General features: G+C 36.4%; 1 protein-coding gene across 1 annotated transcript in view; it reads right to left on the bottom strand.

The window, feature by feature from the left end:
• The window catches only part of LOC110440516 (ski oncogene-like), a 44,088-nt gene that overhangs the window by 13,805 nt on the left and 10,699 nt on the right, over nt 1-19,584 (bottom strand). The window contains exons 2-6 of the mRNA XM_021483641.1: nt 14,662-14,858; nt 14,251-14,340; nt 8,081-8,304; nt 7,391-7,596; nt 6,639-6,824 (exon numbers count right to left, since the gene is read on the bottom strand). Of these exons, the coding sequence (XP_021339316.1) occupies nt 6,639-6,824; nt 7,391-7,596; nt 8,081-8,304; nt 14,251-14,340; nt 14,662-14,858 (903 nt within the window). The remainder of the gene's footprint in view (nt 1-6,638; nt 6,825-7,390; nt 7,597-8,080; nt 8,305-14,250; nt 14,341-14,661; nt 14,859-19,584) is intronic.

The raw sequence follows: 19,584 nt of genomic DNA, 5'->3' as shown, positions 1-19,584 counted from the left end.
TATACGAGGTATTATTTCTACACAATAGGAAGATATACTAGGTATTATTTCTACACAATAGGAAGATATACTAGGTATTATTTCTACACAATGGGAAGATATACTAGGTATTATTTCTACACAATAGAAAGATATACTAAGTATTATAGGTATTATTTCTACACAATGGAAAGATATACTAGGTATTATTTCTACATATTTCTAAGATATACTAAGTATTATAGGTATTATTTCTACACAATAGAAAGATATACTATGTATTATTTCTACACAATGGAAAGAGATACTAGGTATTATTTCTACCCAATGGGAAGATATACTCGGTATTATTTCTACACAACGGGAAGATATACTAGGTATTATTTCTACACAATGGGAAGATATACTAAGTATTATTAAAATATCTATATTAAAATATAAAAAAAAATAAACACTACAGAATCTTATTTATACGAGAAACTATTGCTAGTAATCCATATACTATATTCATCCCAAAAGCGCTCTTGTTTGCAAAGTAATTTGGGAAAACTATAATGATATCTGAATCTTTCAAAAATCCTACAAAGAGGCCTTAATAATAGACAATACTTTTGTGTATGGTAAAATATGGTGAAGGGATAAGATGTTTCAACCAGAAAAATGTGTACAGGGTTCTTAAAAGATGGGAAAATTATTAGGTTTGATAAAGTAAGCTAGAAAATTATTTTTTCTTATGTAGAAGTACATTTCTGACTCAGATTAATTAGGAATTCACTACTTAAATAACATCACTTATTATCTGAAATGATAAGCAGAAAACAATGCTTGCCAAAGCAAAATTTTAGTCACATTAATTAACAAGAGTACCGCAGGGCGGAACAATATAAGCCCCGTCGAATGCCATATAGTACATTGAAATAAGATCTGCATCATTCTAAGAGTGGTTAGCTGACATACTATAAAAAATGTAGGAGAAAATCTCCGGAAAAAAATTTCAAATACTGAAATGAACAAAGGGCAATTAATTTTGCCAAAATCGTTGAATCAAAATTCTGTAAGGGGAGACACAACTTCATATAATGATTATAATGTATACCAAGTTTCAAAGAGATTCGTTGACAATTGTAGGAGGTAGCCAGACAAATATCAAATACTGAAATAAACAAAGGGCAATAACTTTTGCAAAAGTTGTCAAATCAAAATTCTTTTAAGGGAGACACAACTTCATATCATATGGCCGTCCTGGCCGGACGACGCCATACCATAATACTCCAGTCAAATTTGACGGGCGTATAAAAATCATACAATTTTTTATAACGACTTCAGCATCTTAAACTACATCAGCAGAATCGTAGACTAATCAATCCAGACAAAACAAAATTTCTTTTGCATTTCTTTGAGATGGGGAAGTATTAATCTCAGACTCTACAGTAATTAATGAAAGCTAAGAAACACTACCAGTTAGTGGGTACAATTGAGACGATATTACTTCCACAAAAAGCTATTTCTGTCTGCCTTTTTAATCCCATTTATGACAGGCGTTACATGAACTGATGTAATTGGTTCCCCTTGTACAATCAGATTGGGCATGTGTTTCCTACATTCATTTAGCACAAATCTAGTGGCGCCCCATTGTTTTACTCATTACATTTAGGTGCAGTATGTAATGAACTCAAATACCACGGTCAATAAACCCAAATACAGAAAAAGCTAATTATGAAAGTAAATTTAAATACTTTCCGACTATAAAATGTCAAATCACACAGGGAAAAAAAACACACAAAATTTAATTGTTAAAAAAAAATGTCTATAGACCCTTTTGTATCTTCAAGCAGACAATTGCATAAATAATCAAGGTGAATAAATATTTACGAGTTGTGAAATTGCTACACGAATGCTACACAATGACTGTAGCGACTACAGAGGAATGTAAAAGTGTGTAATGGACCAAGTCACCCAGTGTTAGTTGCAAGTTAATGATATTATCATAGTCATGTCTAGCAGTCAATAGACTAACAGACAAAACCCTATATAAAGATCATCGGCCCAGCCAGTTCAAACCAGTATCTGGGTGCGCTCGTCTGTCCATAGAATACACAGTGGGGCGAGCTAGGTTGCTTGTCTACAGAAGCAATGGAACATTGCAGTGCTGATGTGCATTCCATACCAGATATAAACAGCTAATGTCTGCCACTTGTACTGACTGACCCAAGATTATTGGCTCTGCATTATCAACAAAACAATGCCAGTCAAGCATGTAAAGGAATGACTTCATCTAAACAAGGTCTGAGCTTGTCTCTGTACTAAAGAGACACAGCCTGTCTGCGGTCTGTCATGTTAGGCTTACGTCAGCTCACTCCATGTATAACCATAGAAAGTCCAGTCTTTGAACTAATTTTGACTTATAACTTAAAGATCCCTGTCCCACTGCACGGTATTTTTTCCTATATACAGTAGCCTCCCCTAAACATCTGTTCGGATTATAGCTGTAGCACACCTTGGCCAGGCCACTTCCGTTGTCCTGAGGTAGCTCAATCAGTTAGAGCGATAGTTTAACAATCTGAAGCCCAGAACTTGAATCCCAGTCTGGCCTCAGAACACTGTAGTTGATTTATATTTAGTTTCTTTCATATTTATTATATCTCATAAAAGTCCTGCAAGGCATGGTTTTCCTTTAGGAAAAGATTTATCAAAGCTATAGGCATGCCAGGAAAACAGTACTTAGATACAGTTTTGGTAGTGGTACGGGGGTCTTTAATTCTTTTTCATGCCATTCGCAATTATGAATGTTACGGATGGTCTGTTGGCAAAGTGGGTAGCATTTTTTAACTCCTGTTTTCTCTTATACAATGAATTAAGACCCTTTGTGCGACTATCCAGGCCAATAAGAGTGCGAAGTAGATAGAACTTGATCAATTATTGTTGTAAGATGCTATGAAATCACTTATTTTCACGTGGTTTTTTAGGTCACCTGAGCTTTAGCTCAAGTGACCTATTGCTATCCGTTTTCGTCCGTCGTCGTCCGTCGTCCGTCGTCCGTTAACATTTTACATTTCAAACTTAAAGTCAAGTTCTGCTGGGCCGATTGAACTGAAAGTTGGTAGGAATGATCGACTCATGGTCCTGACAAAGTGTTGTTATTTTTCAGGTCAATCAGAAATCCAATATGGCCACCACAGCCGCTATTTTGTAAATACCTATTCTAAACTTAAAAACAATTTCTAATAGGCCGATCTTATTTAAAATCGGTCTAGGAATGATCAGCTCATGGTCCTGACAAAGTTAAGTTAACATTATACTTAACTATTTTTTACTCAAATTGGTACATATTTCAACAACAAAAATAAATACTGTAGGACTCAGGTGACCGTTAAGGCCCATGGGCCTCTTGTTTATTTTGCTGATTTCTTGGTTAATCTTCAACCAAGAATTCATAGGTCCATTAAGTAATTATAAGTTTGATAAAAAGCAATCCTCCATCTGAGTGGGTACTCTGAATTCATGAATTCATGTACCCACGCAATGGTATTTTGTCGGGAAACAACAAAATTTGGGCCCCATAAAGATATCTGACTTCACAGTAATTAAAGTTAATATATGCATTAATGAAATTAAATGTTACGTAGGATAGTTTTCCAAACCATTTCTTTACAACACTACAATCTCCCTCTGCAGTATAACAATCTGACACCCCCTCCTGGAGAACAGAGAGCTGATCCTACCAGACCTAGCCACCACAACACAAGCTCCACACATAACACATAGCAGACATTCCACCAGTGCCATATGGGTGTCTGCCAGCCAGGATTCTATAACCACAGCACAAGCCGCCTAAACATCCTCCCCTATACACAATATACATCAGACTCTTCCACCCAATACAGCACTGTGGATTCTGCGTCCGATGTACATGAATGTTACTCTAAAACACTATGGACAGAACCCCAATCAATGTTTGTTTTACACATTTCCATTCATCTGCAAAGATTATGTTGGGAGTCAAAATCAATTTCGTGATGTTTTTTTCTAGTTCTGGCAAATTTCCATTTTGATCCTCCAAAGGCACATTGTTTACAAAATGTCTTTATTGATCGAGGATCTGGTGCCAATACATACAAGGCAAATACATCACATATATATTTGTTTTAAGTTTCCATAAATCTTTATTTCCAAAAACATAGAGGATTTATAATTCAGGGAAAGGGATATATTGATCATTATGAACAGGGATAAATATTTCAGGATGACTCCCTCCCCCACCCCCCACCCCACCCATGTTTATATTTGCTGTCTAATAGTTGCCTCTGACGTTAATGCTTGATAAAACACAACTTGTTATTGAAATTTGATGACCTGTTTCTGATCAGGGAACTAGGAATTAGGCCACAAGTCAGATCAAATGAAGTCTTAGTGGCCATGTGTGGGTGTGCCATTAGCATTAAAGTAAACCTGGGAAGTTTCTGTCAGTCCCCTTGAAGTATCACTGTCATATACTAAACATTAAGCCAAGTAGTGAAATGTCTGCGTCCTGATATATAAACCTATCTGCTCAAGCAAGCGTGTCCTGGTGAAGTCGCTCCTCTGTCCCAATTACATATCTGTCTGCTCATTCGGGCGTATCTGTGAATATCAGATATTTTTATTAAACCCCGATACAGTCCGACGACCAAGGTATGTCCTGATGTTCCACCATCGATGGCGCACGACCTGCTCTACACAGGTGACATGTAGTCTCGACTCGCACATCACCTTGTCCAGGTGATTCATCACAACAGACAGGATTACATAACATAGCTGTCTGACCCTTTACCACCACCACAAACATCACCTCTGAACTTTTGACCCTTTGGGGTTACTGACTACATATGCAATACACACAATTCCATTCCGATTCATCGGGAAATATGTAGGCTGTTTTTAGATATATATTCAATTGTGTTTAATACATAAACGTTTCGCAAAGTTTAATAGAACCTTATTATTTTTTTCCAATTATTATCCAGTAAAGTAACTAGACATTTCTCACCTATTTTGAAAAGTAAGAATATTACTTTTTGCAGGACAATTTGAAACATCTTTATACATAATGTATGACTTAAGTAACCGTTCATAGATTTTGACTAGGTCTTCAAAATCTTCACATTTATTTTATTCAAGAGGAAAACCTGATGGAGATTCCAGTAAACATCTTGAGGTAAAATCAGATATCTCTTATTGATGCCTAGAATAAAGGCTTAGTCAATGCCGCCATTACTCTAGGCTGGTATGGTATACAATGTTCCTCCCATGAGTAATAATTAATATACACAGATACACATAATTGTCAGATCTGTGTACATGCCAAAAACACGCTCCTGTCGCTGTTCTATTGACAACCTTCCCAGGCACTCACATTTAATAAGGTGGGTCATGTATATAAAACTAACAGTTTAATGTAGAACGAATTAAATTGTGTTCATATTTGCCATTGAATAGCAATAAAGAGTAAAACATCATTTACTGCCACGATCTGTCTTGAGAAATTTTGGCATTAATGAGGGCGAATTTATCATGACAGCGAATATAAGTACACAACATGAAATATATAGTAATACATGTAAATGGCAAAATAAGGATTTTATCGGAAAACGGCGAATACTTTACTGCACGAAAGTTTCCTGGTATAGAATAAATGAATTCTTACGAAAAGAGACAAAAGGACCTTGAAACATGTTGGCAATAAGGGAGGTGACAAATGAAACAAGGGACATTACATCAAGGTTATACCATAGAGATAACTAATAACAATCATATAGCCACCTTTGGCCTACCTTCTCCAAACGAAGGATCCACTCGTACCATAGCAAGTTCAGATGTTTCACTTCAAACCCGAAACTATTTACTCAAAAACCCTTCATAGAATCTTTCTGAAATATTACTGACAGTTTTGGTTTTCATGAAAAGCAATCTTGTTACTGCACAACTTACAGCATCATCATTTTCTGTATTATATATGTCGTCAAAATTGATGACATCATCATTTTCTGTATTTTATATCACCAGAATTGATGACATCATCATTTTCTGTATTCTATATCACAAGAATTGATGATACCATCATTTGTTGTGATCCATTACACACGAATTGATAGCATCAACAGCAGTTTTAATGTTCTATGTCATCATATTGCAGACCACACAAGTGCATCTTCTACCACAAAACATTTTTTCTCTCTCCAGAAGTTACAGCCAGTGGTGATATAAACTGATAAAGAGAAACTCAAGCATGTGCAGACAGGCCTCCAACTAAACCAGAAGTCTAATGACCCAGAAATGTACGACCTGCAGGTAAAATCATACCGACATTGAACAGAAAACAGAATGACTGGGAAAAGCTTAATTCTAGCATGTGTTTCTGCTTTACCAATGAATCATCCGGTTTTCAGTACAATTCAACAAAACTGGCTGTATTTTATTGAAAGTCCTGCGTCTATCACCAGCCACTGATTTCTCACCATATTTCACTCATTTCTTCCACAAAACCACTTCATCATCTTCAGCTACGTACACATCTGTTTATGCTGTAGTGACCTTGCTATATTGTGACCTTTCAAAGCAGTGACCTTGACCTTTCTCTGATGTGATTTTATTGTTAAGACCTATCTAAATATCAACTTTACCTCAATGTTGTCTTTCCCTTGCAAGCGTTTGATTTCCTTCAACAGCCTCTCCTTGTCATCCTGTGCCTCCTCCAAACGACATTCCGATTCTATCCTCATTTTCTCCATGTCCTTCTCTAGCTTCTCGTTCTGGTCGGCTAGTCGCTGTAACTTCTCCCTCGTAGACAACTTAAGGGCAGATAACTCCTGTAAAAACAAGTTATATTTCCAAAATCATTTGACAACTGTAGTCTGGAACAACTTCTTTCATGTGATTGACAATGGTGTATGCGAGAGGAAATCCATATTTTTTTTGTTGTGAGGTCGTCAACAACATGTGAAAGAAGAGGGGCTACTGTTCTGTGAAATTGTACTGTGATGAAACAGCACAATTACAGGTGAAAAATAATATCTACCTGTGAAAATTTAGACACACAAAAATTTCAGTATCATACACAACTCTAAACTTGTGTTTGTTTGTGCTTTAACGTCCTATTGACAGCTATGATTATTTACGGATAAGCTAACTAGGTTTTGTTTGTGGAGGGGAACTGGAGTTCCCAGAGAAGACCACCGACCTGCACCCCCTAGCTGGTGACTGCCACATGTAGGCCTCGAACATGCGACCCAGTGGTGGAAGGCAAGTGATTGTAGATGGTCACACGCCTTAACTACTCCACCACCGCGGCCCCATATCAACTTATACCAACACCAAAGTTTCAATATCAAGGAAAATTTGTTTTTAGAAATTATATTTACAAACAAAATCATACCTGTTTGAGAGATTTTTTTGATTGGATACATCTGTTTAGTTGTTCTTCACGCTTCTTCTGTAAATTTGAGAAGTCTTTTAGGAAATCCTCTTTTTCTTCCTGAGAGCTTCCGATTTTTCTGTTCAGAGCCCGCTGGACCATTTCCATCTCCTGGATTTCCACAACCTTTGCTGATTTGGGGGAAAGTGTAGAACCATTTTCTTCTCCTGAAAATATGAAAACTGATTTTGTTATTTTTATTCCAAAAAAAGAACTTCACCTTTGTAAATGTCAGATGTTTATAAATCAAATCAACTATATTTGTTTTATATCCGTGCTTATATTAGTCAGTGAACTTATACAAGAAGTCTCAATTAACTTTCTGGTCAATAATATTCAGAAACTGATTTTTTCTTTTATCAATAATTCCTATTTTGTTACTGTAGAGACAGTATAGTCAACAAATATTTGAGAAAACGCTTTTGATAATCTCGCCTGATGAATTAATTCAAGAAACAGGCATTTACTTAATTGGGTATTTTGAAATGTATATAACAAAATAAAAGAAAATAAGTCAGGTTAAAATGTCTCAGAATAAATAATTGTCAGATACTGAGTTCGCGATCAATTCTCTGACAAATCTATGTGAACAGATTTTGAGTGTTACATTGCATTTCTGTCATACTAAAAACACACAGACAGAATACTGACCATCAGACAGCTGTGAAGAATCTTCCGACTCGCTAAGGACCTCCCACTCTCGATATTCAGAAGTCTGCTTGTCCACACTTAGGGACGTAACTGTTACTTTATCCGGAATTGTCAGCTTCCTGTGCGGAATCGGAGTCTCTTCGTCTTCCGAGACATCGTCTAGATCAAGCTTTTGCTGCGAGGCCGGGGCCAGTGAAACATTTGGGGCAAATCCTCTTTCGTATCTAATGAATAAATTGGTTCCTCTTTGTTAAAATTTCATTATACAACTCTTTAAATAAGGAGTACATGGGAATTCAAGGTACATTTTCATCAATAAATATCCCTATATAGGGATTGTTTGCTGTATTAATTTGTCTCTGAACAGAAAATTTGTCGTGTGATTGCCCTCGAGGTTAATCTCTGGTGCACCTGCACTTTCATACAAGGGTCTCCTACAGCAACACAGCCAACGTTTCATGCACTCACACCAACTTTACCCTTTCACCACGCACTGTCAACCACGATGGACTCATCCAGATAATTGGATGGTAGAGTCTACTAAAGTTACCTAGGGGTGAAAGGGTTAAAGGTGCATGCTTACATCCAAAGCATTAACTCTTCTGTCATGGACATATGCTTTCGTCTTATAACCAATAAAACCTTATGTGGATCTGTTTAATTTATTTGTCTTTAACGTTGTATCAATATAACAGCTATGGTCATTTAGGCATTAAGGACGTGCCAGGTTTTGGTGGTGGAGGAACACCGGAGTACCCGGAGAAAAACCACAGACCTTTGGCACGTACTTGGCGACTGCCCCACGTAGGCCTTGAACCAAGTGTGACCCAGTGGTGGAGGGCGAGTGGAAGCAGAATGTCAAGACGCCAACCACTCGCCCACCGCAGCCCCCATGTAGATCTGTTATCTTATATATGAGATAAATAAAGCCAGGGAAATGATGTCCAAAATATAATACAGTTAGTGTACAGGAACTGAAGTGCAACAAAACAAGTGCACGGTTGTGATCATTTTTTTCCTTCTAAGTACTGATAAATACATTATCAGGATATAATAGTTCATGCTTTATCTTCAATACTAAGCATGACTCATAAAAAGCAGGTCAAAATAAAACCCAGAAGAGGTGAAGCTATCAAAAACTGAAGTTTCAACCCTCTCCAATGTTCCAGGTGAAACAACAATTAGAACGAGGACATTTTTGGGTGACATTACCACAAAACCTTAAACCCCAGAGATTGGCAGTTTGAAAGGGTTGATGGGACATCATGAGGTGTTGACAGCTAGCCAAACGTTTCACAAAGTCTGGTTTGCTTAATCTAGTATATTTATCAAGAAATATTATTAAACAAATCTGCCAGACTTGGATTCCAAATATTGCTCTGATGTTAAATGCTGACTTAGGTTGAGATATTCACTTACATTAACCTATCTTCTTAGTAAAGTACTGTCTATCTTCTTAGTAAAGTACTCTGTATTAACTCATTCACCCCTGAAGACACATTTGAACTCTTCCAATTCAAAGGTTAGAATAGTTCATTATGAAATTTCAGGGGAGAATGAGTTAAAACCCCATCGCCAGTGATCTGAGGACTCGCTGGCAGTAATTATTAAAAACAATAACATGAGAAAAGTACTTATAAACTTGGAGTAATGTTATCAGAGAGATTTTTATGACAACTTCATGTCCTTCCCACATAGTTACAGGTTTCTTTCCTAATGAGAGTTTGTGTAATTTGTTTATGTTAGTCTTTACCTGTTAACACATACATCGTGTATATATATAGGGTAGGGAGGTCACTGTTCTACGCATTCTATTCCCAGATATTATCAGCTAGAGTCACAGCGAATGAAATAAGGATACAGGTTTAATAGTAAATTGAAGTTTTGTTAAATTGTAAATCAGGTTTTTGTTGTATACAGGAATCTTTATTTAAAGTCACACATGCGTAGGAATAGGAAATATAGCTGTTAATTGCAACAAACCTATAAAATAACACAATAATATCACATAAGAATCTCTGGCCTATGTTAACTAGCTGGGCTAATCCTGTCCCACCTGTTATAACACTATACGGAGAACTTGTTTGTCACAATTTACCTTTCGTCTATTTTGCCCTCCATAAGTTGCAATTTTATCATTACAGCAGACATTAGTCAAAAACATAATAAACGTAGTTATTAAATCTTTCACCCCTATGTAGCTTTTTATCCTGATTTTATTTGCTGTGACTCTAGCTGATAATATCTGGGAATAGAATGCTTAGAACAGTGACCTCCCTACCCTATATACACGATGTATGTGTTAACAGGTAAAGACCAACTTAAACCAATAACACAAACTCTCATTAGGAAAGAAACTTGTAACTTAATGTGGGAAGGACATGTAGTTCTCACAAAAATCTCTCTGATAACAGTACTCCAAGTTTATAAGTACTTTTCTCATGTTAAATGATTTATTAATTACTGCCAGCGAGTCCTCAGATCACTGGCAATGGGTTTTTAACTCAATCTCCCCTGAAATTTCATAATGATCTATTCCAACCTTTGAATTGGAAGAGTTCAAATGTGTCTTTAGAGTGAATGAGTTAATTTAGATCACGTTGAGAACTGATAAAATACCACAAGTGCAACATAACATTAGGCTCCTAGATAGTATTTATCAGCATATATGCACATCCCTTTTTTGTACTTTATAAAAAATGAAATTGAGGCTTGGGTGCACTCACTAGTACGTGACACATTCAGTGTTGGTTTCTCAACATAACATACTGTAAAAACTCCATATGTTTACAGTTTTCAAAAATCTTCTCCGAAATGGACATTTTTTTGACATTTTGAAATCAGCAGGATGATAAAGTAAGAAAAATTTAAGGATGAAAAATAAGACCCAATATTTACTTTGTCAGTCAAAACAATGCTAACCTTTTGCATAACTACTAAATTAAGTTACAGATACTGCACATCAGAATTGATAACAGTTATCGAAAGGTAAACGAACATGAACATCGTATGATATCAATGTCACGCATAGGTGACATGGGCGCCCAACAAACTGTGCATTTAACAGTACATCTATATATAGCTTTTTACTAAGGCCAGCCAAACTGTGCTAAAATGTGTATTCACCAAGGTTGTAGTCCAAGATTAATCAACTGTGTTTTTTACAGGTCCTTTAAAGTGCATATTGAAATATTGCAAAATACTTTTTCTATTTTTCTGCTTCAGGTCAAAATATGCATATCCCCAAAAATCGCATATCATATTGAATTCCTATTAGCTTTGACCAATCACAGCAAAAGATAAGTACAATTGAAATATCTTTACCATTTCTTTCTATTTTTAATTTTCTCGAATCCTTCTCTTAGAAATGGCTGATAAAGAAAGTTTGATTAATTAATCGGAAATTAATAGCTGCCATATATCCGTGCCTTTCGTCATTAATTAATACTTCATTATTACCTTCAGCTACCTACTATTCCCAGAGATTTTAAGTACATTAGGATATTTGTGCATTAAAATTGTATTCTTCTTGGTTATACTCATTAAACCCTACATATCTAAACTTGACTTGCCCAATCTTTGATTTGGTAAGGTTCAAATTTGACTTTAGGGGGGTGAATGGGTTAAGCTCAATATAACTATGCAAGCCTAGGGGATTTCACTATATTTTACTCCAGGTGAACTTTCTGACAAAACACTGCAATGAATCAAGACCGACATTTCAATAACATTTAAATTTCGGCAGCAAGGAACCTGTGTATTTAGTTCTATAGGATGGCTTGTCAGACATACAGTCTATGCATGTACTACAAATTTATGACAGGATTTTTTTGTATTTTGAAAATGACATATTGATTCCGTGATCAAGACAGATGACACAGGTGTCACAATGACAAAGGATTTTAATGTTGGATAACTTGGAGTGGCTCTATCCAAAGAAAATCTCTGCCTAAGTCTAATCCTGACCCTTATACACCTTTATAAATCACTATTGGTTGTGGGTGGGGAGACAAAAACATGGTCTGCTGAGGGTAGAAACTAAAATTCAAAATCTAATTTTATAAAAAGACACAAGTTGCAAACTGTAAGATATTGAAATTTATTAAATAAATTCCTCATTTAGAAGAATTGAGGTTATAGCGAAAAAGGTGTGCTCTATGGGAACATAACTGTGAGCCCATTAATTTGATGTCTATGTAAGGGCCTTGCATGATAATTGGTTTCAATAAGTGGTCAATCTAACCATGCTCTACAGGATTGGCCTACCGGGCACAGTTAATGTTCCGACCTTGTACAGATGGTAATCTCAGTGAATACCACACAGCCAGGTCAACATTCTCTAATCACAACACTTACCGCTAAATCTAGTCTACCCAGGTATAGTGTCTGTATGTAGATAGCCTGTACAAGTTACATAAATGTAGGTAGTCTGTCGTCTACATATGTATGCTATCTGTGAAGTTGTATAGGAAGTGGTATTCTGTATGGGTTACAGTTAAATGTAGTCTACCAAGGTCCAGTTTGGTATTGATGTCGGTATGTAGCCTGTATAAGTTGCAAAGTTGTAGGTAGTCTGTCAGCTACTCACGTATGCTATCTGTGAAGTTGTATAGGAAGTGGTATTCTGTATGGGTTACAGTTAAATGTAGTCTACCAAGGTACAGTTTGGTATTGATGTCGGTATGTAGCCTGTATAAGTTGCAAAGTTGTAGGTAGTCTGTCAGCTACTCACGTATGCTATCTGTGAAGTTGTATAGGAAGTGGTATTCTGTATGGGATACAGTTAAATGTAGTCTACCCGGGTATAATGTTGATGTAGGTAGTCTGTCGGCTACTCACGTATGCTATCTGTGAAGTTGTATAGGAAGTGGTATTCTGTACGGGTTACAGTTAAATGTAGTCTACCCGGGTATAATGTCAATGTAGGTAGTCTGTCGGCTACTCACGTATGCTATCTGTGAAGTTGTATAGGAAGTGGTATTCTGTACAGGTTACAGTTAAATGTAGTCTACCCGGGCATAATGTCGATGTAGGTAGTCTGTTGCCTACCCAAATGGGTTAGTTACTTGTAGTCTATCCAGGTTGCTGTCTTTAGCACAGATAAGTCTTCCTGTAGATAGTTACTCAAGAAGAAATTATCTGCACTGTTAGAAGTCTCAAAACGTGATTCAACCAAAAAGCATGATTATTTCCTAATTTACTTGTTACATTGTGTACTATGCACAGCTGATTTTTACCTATTTGAACTCAAGCTTGGTAATGGTGACCACACCAATCATTCAAGTTTTACATGGGTCTTATAACAGGTAAAATGTGGTATATAGCTCTGCCTTGCTCAACACATACAGAACCACAGCTTCTAATCCCAACCCACCTGATAATTCCAGCCAAGAAACAGGTCATATAGAAAACCTCGCCAGTTTCTGCTTGGGTTGCTAATCATAAGAGATCTTGCCATGAAATCAGTAATTTTGAACCTGTACTTGTGGTGAGAGCTTAGGTTAACTTGGGTTTTAACACTGCACGCTACCAGGACATGCAAACGTTGAATTTTTCAGCAGTCCCTGACATATCTAATTTTGACAGGTAAACTTAAACCCAAGGTCAGTTAAAATCATGCAAGCGTGACATCTGAAGCAGATATAAAGGTATGTGCTGGAACTACACCAATTTCACCACAGCTAGATAGATATAGGAAAGTATACACATAGATGCTTGGCTGTGGATAGAAACCAATTTCACCACAGCAAAGCCCGACTATGTATGAAAGTGTGTAGTTTTTTTTCTATGGCGGCAAACCATGTCAGGCTTAAATATCCTTGTCCCATTGCACTGCCTATTCCCCCTACATACAGTAACCTCCCGTTAAGATCTGTAGTACATTTGGGCTCATACACTTCCGTTGTCCAGGTAGCTCAATCGGTTTTACAATCTGAAGTCCAGGGTTTGAATGCCAATCTGGTCCCGCATTATATTTTACACTCAGAACATGTTAGTTGATTATGTTTTGTTTATTTCACCTCCATCATGTTTTCTAAAAAGGTCTGCAAGATATACTTTTTCTTTTCATGAAGGATTTATTCAAGCTATAATCGTGCAAGAAAAATATGTTTCAAATGCATAGTTTCACATAGTGTCAATCTCTTATTTATTATGAGGAGATAACTCACCTAGATGATTCTGAAAGGGGGATAACTCTCTCAGGGTGGAGCAGAACTGGGGGCCCTGTGTGTAGATATGGTGGGGGGATGCCACTTAGTCTGAGGAAAAAAAAGCAAAAAACACAGAAATTAAACATGTCATTCTCTACAGAAAATTCTCAATTAAGCTTACAATTTTATTTATCAGTTCACAGATAAAAAGGATTTTCAAAATTATGAATTCAAGGTAATTTTCTTAATTTTTCGTTTTCTTCAATTTCAAATACTTAGTAAGATAATTTTTACAAATTGAAATCCCTTTTATACCTTTTCTATGACAATTATATACCAGAACTATGTCAATTTTAACGGTCAGTCTTTAAGTTTGATTCAGGACTCTAGAGCCTGGATATAGTCGAATGACTATATTTATAAACCTACCCTTCCCTCATGATGGCGGGCGCCGCTGGTAAAAGTTTCCCATCCTTGAGCGCTATGAGCAAGCTCGGTGACCATGGTCGGAAGGCAGACAGTCCACGCATCCCTGACACTGAATCTGCCCAGGATCCACTGCTTGATGTACTAGCACTATCTTCACTCTTCGCTCGCTTTAAGTCCAATGTTTCGCTGTCGTATGTCTGTCAAACAAAGGAAAATAGCCTTAAATAGAGCCATTCCTCTCCAAATTAATAAACCTTCTTTAAACATTTTTTACTGAAATATCTTCCTAGTGAATCCTTATGTACAGGCAAATATACAACATCAAGTGTTAAACTTTAGTATCTGGGACTCTTATATAGCAGCCATTCCAAGATGATGTGTCCAAGAGTATTACTCTTAAACTTACCCGATAAGAACTACATTAAAGTGTGTTCAAGCTTATATATCAAACATTTTATAATAACTTGTTATCCCAAATCAGTAAATTTTCTTTACCGAAGAGTGCAATATAGAAAAAGTATTTCAGAATCAACCAGATGTGAGGAAAGTACGCCAATAGATTTGATACATTGAAGTTAGTTTGGGGTATTCGTATATAAAAATATGATGTTTGTTCAGAGACCTCTATTACAACGGCACAACATGTAAATTACATAGCTTATACTATCACTTACAGATATATTGATATATTTAATCAATATAAGCTGTGTCGCCTAACAGTTACCAATGCCATCAGGGAGTCAACAGATCACAAGGTCTCCCTGGTCAAACAACGCACATAGTCTGTCTTGTTAAATTATTAATAATGACAATTGGCTGTCTCCCCAAATTAAATGCATATGAAAACAGGAACAATGTGTCTCAAATTAAAATATTGATGAAATCAATTTAAACCAGTTTACCAGAGCATATCAAATGCTGTATATTATTGTACATCATTATTAGATCAATGCTCAAGTGTCATAGGGTTCGCCCCAGGCCATTTAGCTGATACAGACCGGAGCCTGATCAGCTTCAGGTACAAATTCACCCTGTCATATCAGCTTAGGTTCAACAGGCCCCCTGAAAGAGGCTATAGTCACCCTAAATTTCAACCCCAGGAAAATTCATATTCAAATACCCCAATTAAAGATCAGAACTTATATATGTAGTTTTGATGTATTGAACTTGTACATTAGCTATTAAAAAGATCCATAGCAAGGTTAATGTAGTAAATAATAAGACATTAAGGCTGATGTCTTCATAAAAATTGTTCACCAGACTTATAACATGTCATCCTCTTAAGCGACCAAAATGTACATTTATGTATATTATGAAATGACATATTATCCGAAGTTCATATATATGCCTAGGTCATCCGGAGCTTACTTTCTCTTTTTCTAGCTGTAGAGAGACTTAACATAAGATAGATGTTTCCATGCGAAACGACTAAAATCATAGTAAAATTCCCTGGTAATATATTTAAGCAGATTATAAGCAAGAAAACAAATGCTACGTTACCTAAATTGATAAATGAACTTTAGAGGATGTACCATTTCATAACTGTCTGTCATGTTATGAATGTGCTAGACATGTTATAAACATTGAAACTGAAAAGTGCTTTAATGTTTATAACATGTCTAGCTTTTCTATAACAACATCAAATGTTATGAAAGGACACTATATAAAGTTTATGTGTTCATAACGGCCACAAGGCCGTTGGTTTTACATATATACCGGTAAAATATGTAACTCAGGCATTTTACTATGATTTTTGTGCATTCCCATAGCAACAATCATCTACTTTAAAGGCCGGCATGCCCTTCCACATCTAAAATAAGCTCTGCATGACCTAGGTGCATAATCAAACTTTATATATGTCATTTCGTAGCATTCAGTTTGGCTTCGAAAGAGATTACTTCAACAAACGTTGAAAATGAAACATATCAGCTTAAAAAAATTCAGGGGAGAACCTGGTATATGATGTACCGGTTCTGTCATTGCAAGGTGGTCGGCGTCTCACCTAGAAATTTATCAATATGTTATCTAATGTCCTTTATCTGTACTATATGGTGCTTGTTTTTCACAAGGTCAAATTTGAGGTCAACTTTTTGCGGTTTTGTTTCTAGCACAAAAATTGGTAAATTTTAAATTTTGCATCACCTTTAATGGTTAAATATTTAGTCTAAATCTCTATCAGAATGAAAATGATTTCCCTGTTTGTTTGTAATTTGTATATTTTTCAGGCAACAAATATGCAGTGAAAGTACCTGGCGACTGCGCCATGTAGGCCTTAACCCACGACCCAGTGGTAGAGTGGGAGGGCAAGTGATCATTGACTATAACTACAGTATCCGTCTAATGGCGACCATAACCTGTGGGAGACCATGTATAAGCTAGCACAGGCAGTTTTATATTTCAACTTTAACTCATTCACACCTGAAATTTCATAATGATCTATTCCAACCTTTGATTTAGAAGAGATCAACTGTGTCTTCGGGGGTGAATGAGTTAATGATTTCATTGACATTAATGACCACGTTATCCAAGCCAATTGATGGAAGTATTAGTAAAAAAAAAATCAAAATATTGTAGATACTGTATTTTAATTACAACCATTATTGTAATCCCCAACCATTACTGTAACCCAGGTAACGTGCAAAGGCAACCACTATTTTGCACAAAATAGCGTTTGTTACAGATACAAGAGATCTCAACAAGAGAGGTAGAGGTCTAGACATAAATAAATATATAATGACCATGGCCAGGGTCTAATGGCTAGGACTTTAAATCAATAGTGTCGACAGCAGTGGCACCTCCATACAATCCAGCAGACTGGAACCTGACATAGACTTGTAAAGGTCCCAATGACGGGAATGAAAAAATCAACTTAGGAATTAGTTAGACTAAACCTTCTGGTATTACTTTCTCACAAATAGGACGCTTAAAACATTGGTATGCACAAGTTTCTGTAATAGGAACAGTTTTTTCTTGATGTACTGAAGGACCCCAAGAAGGCTGCAGAGAATCTCAGTGGTCACTCTTGTGTGTTTGTTTGATATTTTCCTTTACATATGAACTCAGTGTTATTTTTGTATCTACAATATACATTATTGGATGTGTTATGCTTAAAATGATATACTTATTTGGCAACAAGCCCATCCCTGTTCCTACCAAGTACATGCAGTTAATTGGAAATGCAAGTTTTTAAGGGTGCAAAAAATTCCAGGTTGACAACATCAGAAAACATGTTTAACGCTTTCACCCCTATGTAACTTTAGTAGACTCTACCATGGAATGATATGGAAGGGTCCATTATGGTCTACAGTGGTGAAAGGGTTAAACATCAACAAGCTTGTGGACTGCTTTCAATAAATGCCTCATTCCTAGGAGGATTGATTGTATCATTTCATAAACTAAAACAAATTTAGATAAATGACAATTCAAGAATCAGAAACATTTTAGAGCTTGCTTTAATCTCATATAGCAACATATTAATGCAAGCTGTCTACTTTCCATTGCCTAGGGTGTTCTTATCTGTCCTGAATGGCTACAGCAAATTAAAAGTGTGTGGTCAGCAGGTCCAACTTATTCAGCTGTGGTCAATATACTGCAGGCTAGCTACAGTCAGTGGTCAGAAAGGTCTGGTCAAGTTGGCACTATGTCAAAATCACCTTGGTCACTGACCAGGGAAGGCAGCAGCAACATATGCCTTGTATATGATAGCCCATTATTCATAATGAAGTAGTACACAAATAATACACAGTCTGCTATACTTGCTTTCATTGATCAATGGACAAGCCAAGCCTGCCATATACATGTACCTGCTCACCTTTTGAAATTTCCTCAGGGGAGATTCTACATGCTTAAAATTCAAAATATCAGTATAATAAAGTGTGTTTATTGTTATGAATTTTGAGCATACAGAATATCCCCCATTGAAAGTTCAAGGGTTAGCACATTTGTTGGTTGAAAATCTAAATGTTGATTTCAGGGTCAAAATGTGGGTGTCTTCCTCCAATTTATCACAAACCTGTTGAATCTTGTTATAGTAATACAAGCAATTTTCAGACCATGAAATACAACGTTCTGTATTGCACGGAACTACATTTTATGGGAATCCCCTTCGGCCTTGTCATGGCGAACTGAAAAATTTCCCGGTATTTGCAAAAAATATCAAAGTTTATAAAATCTTTGTATTGATCTCTACCAAATACGGAAGGTATGTGATAAAAGCAAGAAAACACACTTGTGTTTTTCTAACGAATCAGAAAGCACTCATTTATTGCGCGGACGTATATATTCATCTGTGCAATAAACTCATGCTTTCCGATTCGTTAGAATACACAAGTGTGTGGTCTTGCATATATATACGAGGGCGAGTTGGCAAGAACATGTATGGACATGTATATAAACCCTAAAACAATCCCTTCAGAAATCAGGAGGGATGAAATTGCAGGGTTTGAAATAAGCACATACCAGTATCTACTAGCAATTGCCTTTTAATTTTAAGAATATGCTAGTTAATCCAAAAAAGGGATGAGCAAGTTTGACTGCCGCAGTGTTTTTGCAGGGTGTGCCTCCTCAAATTTTCACAGACCCGTTATATTTCAACAGTAGGTGAACGCAAACTACTGGACAAATTTTAATTATAATCCTGAATACACTTTTTTATCAGATAGACTGATCTGTTTGCGATAGTAAATTAAAGTGCCCATCCATACTCTCATTATAAGCACCTATAAGGCCTATAATATAACAACATATATGTGTCAACTTGGTAAGATACTAGCCGCTTCCTACCGACTCGGTTAGGGAGAATTTCTTTAGCTCATTCGGTAGAGCACAAGACTAGTAAACTAAAGGTCCCTAGTTCGACTCCTAGCAGAGGCATTGACAAAATAATGACCACTGATAAAGGCTGCATACCCATTTTCTAGAAAT

The sequence above is a fragment of the Mizuhopecten yessoensis genome, unplaced genomic scaffold (genome assembly GCF_002113885.1).
Source record: "Mizuhopecten yessoensis strain PY_sf001 unplaced genomic scaffold, ASM211388v2 scaffold11183, whole genome shotgun sequence".
NCBI lineage: Eukaryota > Metazoa > Mollusca > Bivalvia > Pectinida > Pectinidae > Mizuhopecten > Mizuhopecten yessoensis.
The sequence above is the reverse complement of the archived record's forward strand: the minus strand, read 5'-3'. Positions and strand labels throughout refer to the sequence as shown.